The sequence below is a fragment of the Aegilops tauschii genome, chromosome 4 (genome assembly GCF_002575655.3).
Source record: "Aegilops tauschii subsp. strangulata cultivar AL8/78 chromosome 4, Aet v6.0, whole genome shotgun sequence".
In the NCBI taxonomy this organism is placed as follows: Eukaryota; Viridiplantae; Streptophyta; class Magnoliopsida; order Poales; family Poaceae; genus Aegilops; species Aegilops tauschii.
This window is the reverse complement of record NC_053038.3, coordinates 509,028,550-509,046,583: the sequence shown is the minus strand read 5'-3', so window position 1 is coordinate 509,046,583 and position 18,034 is coordinate 509,028,550. Positions and strand designations below refer to the sequence as shown.

General features: G+C 43.7%; 1 protein-coding gene across 1 annotated transcript; it reads left to right on the top strand.

Annotated features, from left to right (window-relative positions):
- LOC109782892 (uncharacterized) lies at positions 1-5,516 on the top strand. The gene is made up of 5 exons (XM_020341527.4): positions 1-432; positions 994-2,771; positions 3,714-3,863; positions 3,951-4,119; positions 4,222-5,516. Exons 1-5 carry the CDS (start codon positions 171-173, stop codon positions 5,217-5,219), a joined length of 3,357 nt encoding a protein of 1,118 aa, XP_020197116.1. The 5' UTR covers positions 1-170; the 3' UTR covers positions 5,220-5,516.
- The last annotated feature ends 12,518 nt before the right edge of the window (positions 5,517-18,034 follow it).

The following is an 18,034-nucleotide window of genomic DNA, read 5'->3' as shown; positions in this document are numbered from 1 at the left end:
CCGTCAGGCCCAGCTCCCCTCCCGAGGGCCCGAATCCCTTCACCAAAAAAAGGAAAAAAAGTCCGACCCGATCCACCAAACCCACACTCCACACCTTGCCGACGCGAGACGCGCACTCTACCTTCGCACCGAGCAGCAGCCGCATCCGTCCGCAGCCCGGCGTCGACACGATGGCGTACTCCGGCGATCGCCGGCCCTCTCCGCCCCCGCCCCCGCAGCCGCACGCGCCCCTCTCCTACCTCTCCCCGTCCGCGGCGCCCTTCACCGTCGGCCGTCCCCGCGGGGCCGCGGCCCCCGATCCGGTCCCCAACGCCCCCGCTAACCCTAGCCCCTACCCCGACCTCCCCACCGCGCCGTCGCTGTACGACTCCTGGGTCGAGCCCCCCGCGAGCTACATGGATCTGGAGGCCGGCGCAGCGGCCGGGTACCGAGGTGAGCCGACGCCCTCTCTTCTCCCGTTACCGGGCTGGCCCGTGGAATTGTGCCTCGTGGTTTGTTAATTTTGATTGCTGTTTCCGTGGTGGCGATAGTTGGTTACACACATACCCTGCATCTTGGGATCTCAGATATGGTGAGGGGTCGAAGGAGGTGGTGGGGGTGGTGTGTGTGTGCGTTGGCGCGGGGGGGGGGGGGGGGGGGGGGGGTGTAATTTTGCGAAATATATTACTCCCTCCAATCCGAATTAATTGACGCATCATCCTCTGTACTCTGTAAAATGGACATTGTATAGAGGTTGCGTCAATTAATTCGGATCGGAGGGAGTAGTAGATTGAGTTTCTTTTGAAATTTGAGAGAGACAACAATTAATTGTGCACTTACGTCTATGGGTCAGCTAGTCATGAGCCATGATATTATCTAGATGCTTCTCACTGTTCATGTTATTAGTGTTGTCATGGGTGATTTCGTGGAGGACAACACATTGCAGTAATGCCTGGTTGTATAGCATTGATTGAACTTATATTGTTACCTAACGCCACCTACCAAATTATGCAGGTTTTGCTAATTCTGATGGGTTTCTGGTTTCTGAGAATACACACAATGGCTTATACACTGGGAATCATTTTGGTACCAACATGCAGCCACATTCCTTCACAACATGCAGCTCCGAGTGGATGGAAGAGAAGTATCCTGGAATTTACCAAAGAACGTCAAAGGCCCTCCCAAGTGATTTTGGGTCATCAGTTATCCATCAGCCTTCTGTGTCTCCTAACATGTTTGCTTGCTTAGATAAAAAACCCTGTTCCACACCTCAGCCCGTGAATCAGCATTCCCCGTATTCTGCTTATGATAACTACATGGCACATCTTCCATCATCCTCAACGTATCCATTGGATTACAACCTGTCCATGCCACCTGTTTCTGCCTCACCTGAAGTATGCGCTACAACAAAATCATTGTCACCCACAACAGATGGCCATATATTGGAAAATGCATTTTCCTCACCATATATGAACCCTTGCAGATTAAATCTTGATTATTTTGACACCATGCAAAATGAACAGAAAGACCTCTTTGGACATCAGACTGCTTATAAACCTTATGGTGACTGGAGTAACTCTGATAATGGTACGAGAATTATGGGAAGCTATCCACTTAGTAGACGTGGAGTTGGAGAGAACTATCCTTTGGGTGAGAGTTCAGAAACTGGGAGGCCTGTGCAGCCAGGAACCTATCCACTTAATAGACATGGAGTTGGAGAGAACTATCTTTCTGGTGACACTTCTGAATCTGGGAGACCTGTGCAGCCTTCATCAGAAGTGAAGTCTGGTTTCAAGAGCTTACAAGCATCATGTTCCAATGTGTCTCCTTCAGAACATGCATTTTCTCAGCCTCGTGACCTTTTCATCGAGCCACTTGAAGTAAATAATCCTGTTGTTGATTCTCCTTGTTGGAAAGGGACACCAACTGTACATCAGTCATCATTTGGTGTGAAAAATGATGAAGCTCCTTTTTCTGCTAATGGCTCAGATGACCTCCATGATTTGCACCAAAGCAAGAAGCTTTCTGAGTTTGGTACAAGTAATTCTGTGTTATTTCCCAAGCGTCATGATACATCAAATCCCGAGAATGATTCCTGTCTACCTTACTATGCAAATTATCTTTCTTCATTCAGTCCGCCTTCAGGGTGTAAAAAATCTGAAGGTCATAGTGATGCACAACGATCCAATGTTGGGGATTCCGATTGTATGGCTAGGTCTAGCCACCCTAGTTATGTATCTGTAGATCAAGGCACCAGAAGAGAAAAACATGTGATCTGTAAGACAGGAGACAATTCCGGAAATGGGGTAACACCAGGTCAACAGGGAGGTGTTTTTCTTGGCAAAAGAACATTTGAACCCATAGTGTTAGGCAGAGATTTCGCCAGTCATGTTGTGGTTATGAATGAAGATTCTGGTAAGAAAGTTTCAAGCAATGTTGACGCAGCTCCAATTGCAAAGGCTAGGAGTTTAACAAAAGAGAGTCTACAAGGAAATACTTGTGTCCATAAAGATGTGGCAACATTGGAAAGTCTGTACTCGGAGATGCCTATGAAGATAGGTCTGGAGCATTTAACCCATTGCAGTGCTGGTGTTGAGGAGTCGGTGAAGATATCTTCAGATAAAGTTACCTGCAGATCCAAGACTCAAGAAGACTTAATCAAGTCAATTTATAATTTCTCAGTAGTGCTTCTATCTACTTGCGATGGCGGTTATGTGTTGGAGGAATCTGAACATGCACTTGTTCAATCTACAATACACAATCTCAGTTCTTTGAGTTCCAAGATAAGAAAGGTATGGTTGTATTTTCGATACAAAATCACCATTGTCAGGTATCACCAACTTGATTAAGTTTATGCTTTCATGAATGCTACTCCCTCCGTTCACAAATAGAAGATGTTTTGTATAATTCAATATGGACTACGTTTTGACTGAACTGAGTGAACAAAACACACTAAAACGTGTCTCTATACATCTGATTCACAAAAAAGTTAGAACATCTTATATATGAGAACGGAGGGAGTACTATAAAGCCACTTTGTATGACTTGTACTACATTCATTGAACTTGTGATTCAAGAATTAAAAGATGTACCTTACAACCTGGAAAATATTCAAGTTTTGTCACTTGTATATAAGCGGTATGGCTGATATGAATGCTTATTGTTCACTTTGACTAGTTGCATGTTTTTGCTACCCCTGGTATTTTCGTACTCTAGTTTGCCTCTGGTACTAAGAATGACTTAGCTTCTATTTTTGGTAGTGATACTGATATGGCTTTTGGTTCATGATAACTGAGATCTTGTCCACTATTTGCTGAAACGTTATATCATTCTTGCTTTCTTTTAGCAGTGTTAACAGCTGCTGATATTGCTGTACAATATCCGTTGTCGGGCTGAACATGGTTTACGCCGCTAGTTAATTAACATCATGATCCGTATGCTAGCTGTACAAAGCGAATGCCCTGGCCAGGAACTATCATTTTTGACCCATCTTTTGATAATCCTTTGGCAAGGGTCCACTTTTGGATCCACTCAAAATTTTGAGTCATTAAGTAAAATAATACTCCCTCCGTCCCACAATGTAAGACGTTTTTGCAAGCTAGTTTAGCTTGCAAAAACATCTTCTATTATGTGATGGAGGGAGTAGTAAATTCAGTTGTGTTTCTATAGAAATATGAAAACGGCCCTGAAATTATTGGTTGACTCATTTTGGTTTGTTTACTTCCGTGTGCAAGGCTGCATTAAAAAATGATGATGTCAATGGAAACTGCCGCCAGACGAGATCAGATACAACAATGTGCCATGGAAAGAATCATCAGCCTGAGAAGTTTGATGGACTTGATTGGGAGAACATTGGTGCAGATTTTAAAACATTTATTTTGGAGGTAGTGCTTCATTACTTAGGAATGTGTTAGGTATCTGCTATCCTCTCAATCACGTCACTTATACTATTGCCATCTTCTTGCGTGCAGGATCTTACTAAGCTTCCAGAAGAGAATGCCATTGGTGATACTAAAGATGCGCAAATGCTGATATATAAGAATCTATGGATTGAAGCTGAAGCTTCCATGTGTAAACTCAAGTATGAACTGCAACTTGCCCGCATGAAACTTGCGACAAAACATTGCAATCAGCAAACAGGTTAGTGCTTCTGTTTGTACGTGTGTAGCAAGTAAGTGTGTCTTAATTTATCTGGATAATTCGTAACATTCACCTACTCCTGTGTGTTAAATAATCTTGTAGCTGCAGCACCTGCCGATTCATTAGGAGAAGCCAAAGCCTCTAACCTGCCCAAACACAAGAACTCTTTATGTTTTGAAGGGATTGCTGATTCTAGCAAACAACAAAACCATGTGAAAGAGCGCAATATCGGCAATGCAGCCTTGCTACCTCAGGGAGGTGATAAGGTTGATGCTGATGTCTTTGCTCGACTGAAAGTTCTGAAGCTCCGTGAAAAGAGTATAAATTGCTCCCGTGAGGTTAATGCTGATCTGCAGAAGGGAACAAGTAATTATAACAGGACAGATGTTGTTGATGACACTGTTTTTGATAATGCTGTTGATGATAGGATAACTTCTTTAGTGGAGGACATCATCAAAGAGCGTTCAGAGGCAAGCAGCAGTGAAGGTGGCGAGGCTGATGGTGCTACCATTGCTGCACCTAACGATTTCATGAGCTTTAATAACAATACAAGATCATTGGATGGGGACACCAACATAGAGCAGCTGGAATCTAGTGAAAGCAAAGTCCATGGTGCTTTTATGTCCAAGCTCAAAGATTTGATGTGCTGTAGTGATGATGTAAGCTCATCAAACGAGGGTCAGGCTGCAAGCAAGAATGAATTCGGTCAGCTTGAAGACGTGGTTATGGCCAGGCTGCAAGTCCTGAAAAGACGTGAAGATAACAATAGCAGTGCTGTGAACGAGGGACAAGAGGTCTTCCATTCTGATGATTGGGCGGGTCACTTTGAAACAAAACGACTTGGTCGAGGGGCGCATGATGAGCTGATCCAGAAGACTGATTTGCCTGACGACGCTGGGTCCAGGGCCCAATCTGATGAAGCAGATAGCAAAACCGCAAGCCAATATGTCAGTGCATTGCTTGAAGAGCCCCGTGTTGTCTCAGCACCAGCGGAACCTGCAAGTGCGCAAATGCATGACGAGCAGCTGAGCAGCTCACCGCCGGAATGGGAGCACGTGTTGAAGGAGGACTTCTTCCTCCCAGGAAACCATTTGAAGTGAAAGGCACCTGCTCGCCCCTTGGTTTGATTTGAAAATCCTGTTTGTTGTATATATATGTTGTTAACTTAAGTAATATGCGAGCCGGAGATTGTGACATAAGTTGCAGGATCAACCGTCGTAGTACGTGGTTGCTAAAACTGAAGCTTTATGTAGAAAATAATCTCAACTCATGGCTCATACTGAGCTTTCTGTAAATATACGCTGTGCGTCCTATCTGGTTGTATGCTTTGGAAGGATCGTCATGCACTTCACTTAACACCTATATTATCGTAACATGTAATGATTGTGTGTGCGCTATGGTTACATTTGTTCCTTTTGATTTTCTTTCCGATTCTCCAGATGTGCCTCTGAAGATCTTTTTGGCCCAATTTGGTGTGTTCAATCCAGCAGTTTGGCTGTTGAGGAGTAAAATGGGTGGGCCAACTATGTTGGTTCTTTCAGACGACGTTGTTCATGAGTTCACCTGCTTTTGTGATTCCGCAACTCTTTCAGTGGTGTACTAATCACCAATGCTGCAATCCATGTATAAGTAATCCATCTGTAAAGAAATATAAAAGCATTTAGATCAATATTCCTTTTGTAAAGAAATACAAGAGCGTTTAGATCACAAGTATCTTAGCCTATGTTTACTGTTTTTGGTCTATGAACACCTGCTTCTCCCCCTTCCTCTCTACCTAGCCACACACTCCGGCTTGGACGGCCAGCAATTTCTTTTTTCCTTTTGCGAGAAAACTTTCAATCTATTCATCTTCAATCATGATAGTACAACGAACACTAAAAATAATAAAAATTACATCCAGATTCATAGACCACCTACCGACGACTACAAGGACTGAAGCGAGCCCAAGGCGCGCCGCCGTCATCGCCCCTCCATCGCCGGAGTCGGGCACAACTTGTTGTAGTAGACAGTCGGGAAGTCGTCGTGCTAAGGCCCCATAGGTTCAACGCACCAGAATAGCAACTGTCGTCGATGAAGAATAACGTAGATCGGAAGGATCCAATCCAAAGACACACGAACGTAGACGAATAACGACGAGATCCGAGCAAAACCACCAAAGATAGATCCGCCGGAGACGCACCTTCATACGTCCACCAATATGATGCTAGACGCACATCCGAAATGAGGGCTAGGTGGGAGACCTTTATTCCATCTTCAGGGAGCCGCCGTCGTCTCGTCTTCCTAAGCAGGACACAAACCCTAACAAAACGGAAAGGAACGACAAAAGTAGGAGCCCTCCCACCGGCCTTGCCAGGATCCACCACGCCCCCATGGCCCTAGGGCCACCAAAGACGAGGCGACCGGCAGCGCCGACGAGAGGCGGGAATCCTAGCTTTTTTTTGGAGGAGGAGGAGGCAGTGACTCGTGGCTCCTAAATGGCCAGCCATTTCGATGTTGTATTTTTTGCCACGTTTTCCAAAAGCATTTTGGAGCATCGATTTTGTTTTTTACCATGTTTCTCACAAATGTTATCCGGTGATGAAACTTTGCAAGCAATCAAAACATTTGTCAATGTTTGGCACAAAAGATATCAGTTATTTTTTATTTTACTGTTCACCCAAGCTCATGTGAGCTCGGGATCAGAACATCCACGTCCACTCACACACCCCATTCGTGGGCCACAGAGGATTCCAACGAAATATGCACTTGGCCCATGCCAAATACTCATGGGGTTCATCTCCTTTACTTAGTCCACCGCGTCTTCACTGATGTGAGCTGTACCTGTGACATTGACACTTCCTTGAGAGGCGGTTGAAATGACCGATGGGGTCGACTAGAGGGGGTGTGGGATAGGTGACTACAATTTTTTGTTTCTCTTTGCAAGTTTGGAAATACGGATAAAGCAAGTGTATGGGAAAGTGGCTTCATTGTATTTCCGTGCCACACATGCTACTATTTTGTCCATATTTTTCCATGTATGTGTGGCATGAAGGGCCCATGCCTGGGCAGCCGGATCCCTTATACGTCCCAACCATGGTTTCCTTAAGAAGAAACCGTGTGACTACCAAAAATGGAGGAATTGAGGGCTTGTGAGCCAAGAAGATCAAGATGAAAGACGAGGGCCACCGACCAGACCCCTATATAAGGGCTTTCCTCGCGACAAGAAGGGGACTTTCAATCGCTCTAGAAACCCTTGAAATGTAGTTTAGCACATTAGTAGATCCAATATATGCATTCTGTCGAGATCATCCACCTCCATCTTAGGTGACTTGACCTCCAACTCACCGGATACGCCATAGTACACCCATTGTAACTTGCTTATGATATAATCTCATATAAGCAGGAGTAAGGCTATAACTTACCACACAACGACCGAACCCGCATAAAACTTGTGCCCCCTGTCCATCTGATACCTAAGGTGACATCACAATATCATATAAGTCTATGTACATTCACCCTATTGATGATAGGTGCATCACAAAACACCATCAAAAACATATGCCAACCGGGGGTCCTCGTGCTACCAAATTGGATATGCAGCGATACCTTCACTAGTGACTTCATCATAATTAACACCACAACTCTATCGATTCTGTCATTGTCGACGCTGGCATCTAGGCCAACCCATGCTGCAACGAGGACAACAGTCATAGGATAGTTCTCCTCTTGACCGACAACGGTCCGCTCCAGCTAGATACCTAAGGATCAACAAAGTTGTAGGAATTGGTGTGAACTCCATGACACCAGATTCCACGGGTGGGCTGAGTGTCGTGTCCTTTGCGCTTGATCGAGATGGAGAAACAACAAGTGAATGTTGAAGAGAAGGCAATCCCCACACCATACTCCCACTTTGTGGTACAGATGCGGGGCAGATTAGCATGCTACGTGTCTAGGAGGGTCATGAAGGCATCCACGAGGGTGGTTTTGATCGCCAAGGCCGAGCCATCCCGACTTTGATGGTCAAACATCCCCATCTGCTATAATGCTGGCGACTTGTTTGATAATTACAAACTCCTGTACAATACTCTCGGGCTGGTGGCACCCATTATTGGCATGATACAAGTCCACCACGTCCTCATGGATCGAGGAAGGATGGGGGGGAGGGGGGGGCTTGTTCAGCGTCATCCTCATGAGCTCTTACGTTTTGAGGTGTTCAACTTCTTGATGGCCTATAACGCCCTTTCTTAGACGACCTTAGTCGGAACAATTTATGTCCATCACCAACTATGTCCATGCCATGCTGAAGATGTCGAGGCATTATGGCATAATCTTTGTTCATGGGCCGCTTCGATAGGCCATCAAGTGGGAAAGGCAGATGCTCGACTTGGCGATGCAATGGCAGAGTCATGCTGCCAACTCGGCCAAAGCCGCAGAGGAAACTCTCCAGAGAACATATCCCTTGAAAGTCCCCGCATGAAAGACAATTTTGAATGTCTGTACGCCGAACAACTGATACGTCCTTGATACGTCTCCAACGTATCTATAATTTTTGATTGTTCCATGCTATTATATTATCCATCTTGGATGTTTTATATGCTTTTATATGCTATTTTATATGATTTTTGGGATTAACCTATTAACCTAGAGCCCAGTGCCAGTTTCTGTTTTTTCCCTTGTTTTTGAGTTTTACAGAAAAGGAATATCAAACGAAGTCCAATTGACCTGAAAATTTACGGTGATTTTTTATGGACCAGAAGAAGCCCCAAAGCAAAAGATTTGGGCCAGAAGAGCCACGAGGCCTCCACAAGGGTGGAGGGCGCTCCCTACCCCCCTGGGGGCGCCCTCCGGTCTTGTGGGCTCCTCGTGGACCCGCCTGACTTGTTCTCGATGCCAAAAATTCCTATAAATATAGAAACCCCTAGAAATAAACCTAGATCAGGAGTTCCGCCGCCGCAAGCCTCTGTAGCCACGAAAAACCAATCGGGATCCCGTTCTGGCACCCTGCCAGAGGGGGAAATCATCACCGGTGGCCATCTTCATCATCCCGGCAATCTCCATGACGAGGAGGGAGTAGTTCACCCTCGGGGCTGAGGGTATGTACCAGTAGCTATGTGTTTGATCTCTCTCTCTCATGTTCTTGTTTTGGCACGACCTTGATGTACCGCGAGCTTTGCTACTATAGTTGGATCTTATGGTGTTTCTCCCCCTCTACCTTCTTGTGATAAATTGAGTCTTTTCCTTTGAGGTTTTGTTATGTCGGATTGAATCTTTGGATGTGAGAGCACTTGTTGTATGTCTTGCGATGGGATATCCGTGGTGATAATGGGATGTTCTGTTGATCCATTGATGTATGTTTTGGTTATCAACTTGCAGATTCCCGTGGTGACATTGGGGTAATCTATGCATAGGGGTTGATGCACGTTTTCATATGCCTTTCTTCGGTAGAAATTTCGGGATGCTCTTGAAGTTCTTTGTGTTGGATTGAATATTATGAATCTGAAGTTGTTTGATGCATATCGTATAATTGACCCACGGATACTTGTGGTGACATTGGAGTACCTAGGTGACATTAGGGTTGATTGATGTGTGTCATATGGTGTTATTTTACTACGAACTCTAAGACTGTTTGTGACACTTATAGGACTAGCCCAATGGATTGATCGGAAAGAATAACTTTGAGGTGGTTTCGTACCCTACAAGCAATTTCATCTTATGTTCTCCGCGATAGGAACTTTGGAGTGACTTTTGTCGCACGTTGAGGGATTGCCATATGATCTAATTATGTTATCATTGTTGAGAGAACTTGCACTAGTGAAAACATGAACCCTAGGCCTTGTTTCCAAGCATTGCAATACCATTTTTGCTCACTTTTACTACTTGTTACCTTGCTGTTTTTATATTTTCAGATTACAAAAACCTATATCTACTATCCATATTACGCTTGTATCACCATCTCTTTGCCGAACTAGTGCACCTATACAATTTACCATTGTATTGGGTGTGTTGGGGACACAAGAGACTCTTTGTTATTTGGTTGCAGGGTTGTTCGAGAGAGGCCATATTCATCATACGCCTCCCACGGATTGATAAACTTTAGGTCATCCACTTGAGGGAAATTTGCTACTGTCCTACAAAACTCTGCGCTTGGAGGCCCAACACGAGTCTACAAGAAGAAGGTTGCGTAGTAGACATCAAACTCTTTTCTGGCGCCGTTGCCGTGGAGGTTAGTGCTTGATGGTATATCTTTAGATCTTGCAATCGAATCTTTTAGTTTCTTGTTTTATCACTAGTTTAGTCTATAAAAGAAAACTACAAAAAAATGGAATTGAGGTTGCCTCATATGCTTCATCTTTTTAATATCTTTCATGAAAATGATGGAAAGGAAAATTGTGCTCAAGTGTTAGAAGAAGAAGTCCATAAAATGTTTGGCATAAAATCTTTGTATGATGAGCATGATTGCAATGTTGTTAGTATGAATTCTTTGAATATCCATGATGCTAATGATATGCAAAGCTACAAGCTTGGGGATGCTATGTTTGATGAATATGATATTTTTAGTCCCCCAAGTTTTGATGAGAATATTTATTATGATCAAAGCATGCCTCCTATTTATGATGATTATATTGATGAAAGTGGGTTTGGAAGAGTGTCAACTTTAGGAAGTAATGATCCCACTATTTTGGAGGGTGTTGAATCTTATTGTGATAATTATGAAAGTGGATTTGGAGAGGTCATGACTTTATTTAGTGATGAATCCACTATTTCGGAAGAGGTTCCAATTGATTATGAGAATAAAGTTGCCATCTATGATGATTATTGTGATGACATGTATGCTATAAAAAATAATGATAACCATGAAACTTGTGATCATGCTTTTAATTTTCAATTGGATTATGCCTCACATGATAGTTATTTTGTTGAGTTTGCTCCCACTACTATTCATGAGAACAAATTTGCTTATGTGAAGAGTAATAAAATTTCTATGCTTGTGGCTCATAAAAAGAATGCTTTATGTGATAGTTATATTGTTGAATTCATTCATGGTGCTACTGAAAATTACTATGAGAGGGGAACATATGCTTTTACATATTACAATAATATCAAGTTTCCTCTCTATGTGTTGAAAATCTTGAAGTCATGCTTATTTTGCCTTCCTATGCTAGTTGATTCTTGTTCCCATAAATTGTTTGCTCACAAAATCCCTATGCATAGGAAGTGGGTTAGACTTAAATGTGCTAGTCATATGCTTCATGATACTCCTGTTATGTTTCAATTCTTATCTTTCATGTGAGCATAATTGAAATCATCATCCCTAGCTAGAAAGGCATTAAAGAAAAGCGCTTGTTGGGAGACAACCCAATATTTACCCCTACTGTTTTTGTGTGTCCACATGATTATGCTACTGTAGTAATAATGTTTTATTGCTTTTGTTTCAATAAAGTGCCAAGTAAAGCCTTTGGGATAGTGTGGATGATAGTTAGCTTGATTCTGTGCAAAAACAAAAACTTTTGCTCTCAGTCCAGGAATTTTGAAAATTCACTGGAACATGCTTTTGATCTGAATTTTTTACACATGATTGACATACCAATTTCCTACGTTGTCCTAATTTTTCAGAATTTTTGGACTTATAGAAGTATACGAAGTTTCTAGATTGCTACAGACTGTTCTGTTTTAAACAGATTCTGTTATGTGTTGTTTGCTTATTTTGATGAATCTATGAGTGGTATCGGAGGGTATGAACCATGGAGAAGTTGCAATACAGTAGATATAACACCAATATGAATTTAGAATGAGTTCACAACAGTACCTAAGTGGTGATTTTCTTTCTTATACTAACGGATCTCATAAGATTTTCTGTTGAGTTTTGTGTTGTGAAGTTTTCAAGTTTTGGGTAAAGTTTTGGTGGACTACGGAATAAGGAGTGGCAAGAGCCTAAGCTTGGGGATGCCCAAGGCACCCCAAGGTAATATTCAAGGACAACCAAGCATCTAAGCTTGGGGATGCCCCGGATGGCATCCCCTCTTTCGTCTTCATCTATCGGTAAATTTACTTGAGGCTATATTTTTATTCACCACATGATATGTGTTTTGCTTGGAGCATCATTTTCTTTTGTTTATGTTTGCTTGCTGTTATTCAGAGACATGTTTTATATCTTTTAGTTCAACGAGAAGGTCAAGTATAGCCTTTACCATGCTTATTTTACAAGTCTTTATGTTGCTGTTTGAAAACAGAAAGTTTGCTCTTATGTTTTGAATATTGGTGAATAGTCAGAACATGATAAAATCTTAATTTTTTTACACAATAAGGTACAACAAATTTTCAACAGTGTGGTAATTCGTCAGAATTTTGGGAGTTAGGGAAGTATGATTCCTCTTGCTGTAACATCCCAAATTTTCAATTTGGAATGTTATACATAGGTCATCTATGCACATCATATTTTATTGCATTTTGTTTTGCGATCCTTAAAATTCTAAGCAACTCAAGGACCCACGGAGAGAGTTGGGGATTTCACGATTTTCATATTTGGATTTTCTCAAATATCGAAACAAGGATCATTTTTGGTTCTAATTCTTTTTCTCTCTGAAATATTTCTAATTAAAATATATGAGAGGAGATAATATGACTTCACCAAAATAAATGAAATATAGGAGAAAAAATGTTAAAGTCAAATAAATAATTTTATTTGGATTTTATTGCTATTTTATTTGGACTTGAAAAATATGCATTTTTTTAAATTGCATTTTTGCCCAAATAAATGTTCACTTTGTCCGAAATATTATTAGAGGACCGTCAAAATTTATTTCAGGATTTTTGGACCTCGTTTGGTATTTATTTTATTTATTTTACTCCGTCTGTTTAAAAAAAACGCGCACCGACCTAACGGGCCGTGCCCGACCCGGACACTGCCACGCCAGGCCTTTATAAGGCGAGGCCCAGGCCGCCCCAGCCCACCAAGCCGCCCCGCCGCCCCAAACCCTAGCGTCGCCCGCCGCCCGCGCCGCCCGCTGCCGCCGCCGCTCGCCCCGCCGCCCCAAACCCTAGCGTCGCCCGCCGCCCGCTGCCGCCGCCGCTGCCACCCGCCGCCGCCGCCGATGTCGACCGCCGCCGCCGCCGTTGACCGTTGACCGAACGGTTTTTTTCGGTTAACCACCCGGTTTTTTAGTTTCCGATTTATTTTCTTAGACCGGTTTTCTCGTCAGTTTATTTTATTTAGCGGACGTTCGCCCGATCGTTCGTTTTAACGAACGTTGTTCGCCGGTTAGGTTCAGGTAGCGAACGTTCGTTCGTTAGTCTTTTCTTTTTATTTTATTTTCGGCCAGGGACCTATCCGCGATTATTTTTATCGCAGATTAGGCCCTGATCTTCAAACCCTCGTAACTTTTCAACCGTTTGTCCAAATCTAGTGAAACGAATGCCAAAATCTTTGTCCCGAGCCCCTCTTTCTGTTTATGCAACTTGAACAAGGTTTTGACAATTTAAAATTTGGTTTCAAGCAGATTTGTTTTCAAAGTTCTTTTGACCGTTGTTTCCGTTCCGTAGCTCCGATTCGATTGATTCTTTTTGCAAATCGAATCTCTTCAGTTGGATTTTCAGATTCGATCTTTTCTTTGAGTTTTTCCCCTTGCATCTTTGCTTGATTGCTTATGTATGCTATTGTTTGTTTGCGATAGAATTCCCGGAGTGCGAAGCGTGCTACTACGAGTCTCTAGGGTTTGCGGATCATCAGCAAGGCAAGTAACACATTGATCATACTCTTTTCATACTCAGTTTTTATGCATTAGATGCAATCCTCAAACATTGCATGATTAGGATGTGATTAACTTGTGGGTTTTGGGAATTAGATGATGAGGTAGAACCTATTGCCCTTTTATTACCAAACCCTTGGGAGTTACTTCTACGCTATGCTTATATTGCCATGCTATGCTCGTAGACGTGGATTGGGTTTGAGTGTATCCATGGCAGATGTGAGATTGCTAATTAATGGTTTACTTAAGGTGGCTACTTAAATACACATCTGGGTGGATTGGTTGCGGGCACCTGGAGAATCCAGTGTTGTCCTAGGATATCCCGGAGGACCCATGTGATCATCCTACGGTTTGCCACCCAGGCTCAAAGGGATCATAAGGTCATTCATGCTAGAAACTTCCGTGTGCAGCCACAAGCTATTATGGGCTCTAGCATAGTTGAGTATGTTGCATGACCTCTTCCAGTGGTAGGCTAGCAGATGTAGGGGATGTAGGTTGGTACTGTCTGCCCAGGGTTAGAGTTAATGCTTCTGAAAGACTGTGTCTCGGTCATCCGTTTCTCAAACACCATGTAGTGCGAGAAATCCAACGGAGGAGATCGAGTCTTGTGGGGAAAAGTGTGCAAACCTCTGCAGAGTGTATAAACTAATCATGGTTAGTCGTGTCCCCGATTATGGACATCTTTGAGTATCTGGTACTTGAATTATTGATTTGATCTCATCACTCTAAATTAATTTGTTGGGTTGATAATTACTTTTTAATTGGGATTGAGTTGGAGGAACCTTCTCAATGTTTCAACCACCATGATAGTTAAATAGAATATATTCCTTTGCTATAGGGAAAAATTGGCTTTGCGCAAAATATTATAACCATAGAGCCTCCACCAGCCATATATGCATGTAGTGATAGCTTTTACTTGTTCATTGCTCTACTGTGTTATCTTGCTAGCATATTCCATGTGCTGACCCGTTTTTGGGCTGCAACATATCATGTTGCAGACTTTTCAGATGAAGAGTAAGGTGCGCTAGGTCGTTGTCGTGCACTCAGATATGCCGTTGGAGTTGATGGACTCACTTTATCTTCCAAGCCTTCCGCTGTTATCTTATTTAGATGGCCTTAAGCCATATTTATTGTAATAAGTTCTCTCTTGAGACATCCGATGTAATAAGTGTGTGATTGCTACTCTGTTATAAATCCTTCGAGTACTGTGTGTGTCAGCATTACCGATCCAGGGATGACACTTATGCACAGAGACTTGACCGTCTGAGGTCGGGTCGCTAAAAGATGGTATCAGAGCACACACTGAATGTAGGACACGACCACTAAGATGAGCCATAGGTCACTCTTCTCTACTCATTTCTGACTCCTCTCCATTTTCTACTCTTTAGGATGGCGGACTCAAGGAACAAGTTTGCACAACCGGATAAAGACACACCATTTGGACGACACTTGAAGGAAGTCCACTAGGTACCTAAACATAGGAATACCAAGCTTCACCGGGACCTACACCGCCACTTTACCAGAAGAGGAGCGTTGGATGATTCAAGTTCAAGTTCCAGGAAGGACATTCACGCCAGTTACTGAGCCCATAGAGTTTCGATGCACCAACCTGGAGTCTAGGTAAGAGCATGGCAGCCCACATCGCCATGGGACGCATCGGCGAAGTTTATCACAAGGATCTTAAGGACACCATCTACCTGATATGTGGGCGCCGAGATGAGCAATGGGAGATGATCAGCACCAGGAGGGATAGGTCCATTGCAGCCTTTATCCAGGAGCTAAACCAGCACATTCGTCGACAGGAGAATCAGATGTGCGCGAGCATGATAGACTTGAAGAAGGCGATGACCAGGAACACTGAGCTAGAAGAGGAACTCAAGTCTACATGCGACGTATACGAGGAGGAAATCGCAATACTAGTGGAGAAGAATGACGACCTGACAAGGAAGCTAGGAGTATTCATGGGAGACCCCGCAGCAGGAGGAGATGACGACCATCCCGAGGACTACATCATCATCGACGACACCGACTCCGACCCTGATAGTAGTGATGATGATTATGAAGACGAAGCTGGAGCGGATATCATGGAGTCTTCCACCGATCAAAATTTCTAGATGACCACCATATGATTAGTAGTATTCCCCCATGTATATAGTAGTAGTCCGAGCACTTTTGTAACGGTAGTTCTAGACCGATTGTATGCCCTTGCTTGATTAATTTGGTGTGATATGATTTTGTCTCATGTGCATATGGGTAGTGCTTTCTCACTAGACCTCATTCTATTCTAATCTCTTCCCTCTAAACCCATCAGATGCCTCCGAGACGTGACACCGGATTTTTCTTCCCACCGGAGATCACTCAGTTGATCCAGCAGCAGAATGCCTTGATACAGCAACTAGTCCAGAATCAAGGCAACAACAACAACAACAACAACAGCAAAAACCCACCGCCACCACCTCCAGTTGACAACTTAGCCCGTTTTCTGAGGTTGTAGCCACCGGTGTTTTCCAGTAGCACCGAGCCAATAGTTGCTGATGACTAGCTACGCAGGATTGGAAAGGAGTTGACCACTGCAGGTTGCACAGATGCTGAGAAGGTGCGTTTTGCCGCACATCAATTGGATGGACCCGCAGCCGCATGGTGGGAGAATTACACAACCACTTTCCCTATAGCCAATGTCACTTGGGATCAGTTTCAGCAAGCATTTCGCACTACACATGTCTCAACTGGGGCTATGAGCATGAAGAAGCGTGAGTCTCGCAACTTGCGCCAAGGAAACCGTACGGTGGGGCAGTACGTGGATGAGTTCAGTAAGTTATCCCGCTATGCCCCGGATGATGTGGCCACCGATGCCGCGAAGCAGGAGAAGTTTGTGGAAGGGCTGAATGATGAGATGAGCATGCAATTGATGGTAGCGACATTCGCTAAGTATCAGGAGTTGGTAGACATGGCTCTTATGATTGAAGGGAAGCAGCAGCAAATTGAGAGCCGCAAGAGGAAGTATGGACAAGGGAAGTACAATTCAGGAGCCCAACAGAAGCCTCGTTATACCCCGAACCCGGGAGGATTTACCCATAACCATGGAGGCCATACCCACAATGGAGGAAGCTCACATAACCACAGTGGCCCCAAGAAAGGAAATGGGAATGGAGCAGGCAGCAATCAGAACCGCTCTAACCCCGCAACACCTGCCAAGAAGGATCTAAGTCACATTACTTGTTTCAAGTGCGGGAAGACTGGACATTACGCCACTGAATGTTCTGAAGCAAAGAATGGTAATGGCAATGGAAGCTCTGGGAAGAAGCCCAACCCTTTCAACAGGGGACAAGTGAACCACGTGAACGTAGAGGAGGTTGAAGGGCAGCCAGATGCAGTTATCGGTAAGTTTTTGGTTAAGTCATTTACCGCTCTCATTCTTTTCGATACTGGTGCATCGCATTCCTACATTTCAAGGGGATTTGTGGACAAGTTTAAGTTACCCACCTTAGCCCTTAGGACACCCTTGTTAGTAAGCTCACTAGGTGCAGAGTATATGGCTAGCCGATGGTGCGATCGGATACCCTTAACCATTGGTAGCCATGTTTTCCCCTCCGATCTAATAATTTTGGAGTCGCAAGGATTGGATGTGATACTAGGAATGGATTGGCTATCAAAGTATGGAGGAAACATTGACTGTGCTAGTAGGTCAATTCTGCTCACCACCCCGGAGGGAAAAAGGATCAAGTATGTATCCAGACATGCGCCAAGGAGGACCCAAGTAAATTCTCTCACGGGAGTTGTTTAGGAGGAACTGCCTATAGTGAAGGATTACTCAGATGTATTTCCAGAGGAGCTACCAGGCATGCCGTCGGATCGAGACATTGAGTTTTTGATAGAGTTATAGGCAGGCACCGGACTGATATCAAAGAGACCATACCGGATGCCCGCAAATGATCTAGAGGAGATCAAGAAGCAGATTAAGGAGTTGTTGGAGAAAGGTTACATTCGACGAAGTTCGTCACCATGGGGAGCCCCAGTGCTCTTCGTTGAGAAGAAGGATGGATCGTTGATTATCGTGCCTTGAATGAAGTGACGATCAAGAACAAGTACCCACTGCCAATGATCAATGACTTGTTTGACCAGCTGCAAGGAGCAAAAGTGTTTTCAAAGATCGACCTGCGATCAGTATACCACCAGCTGAAGATTCGAGA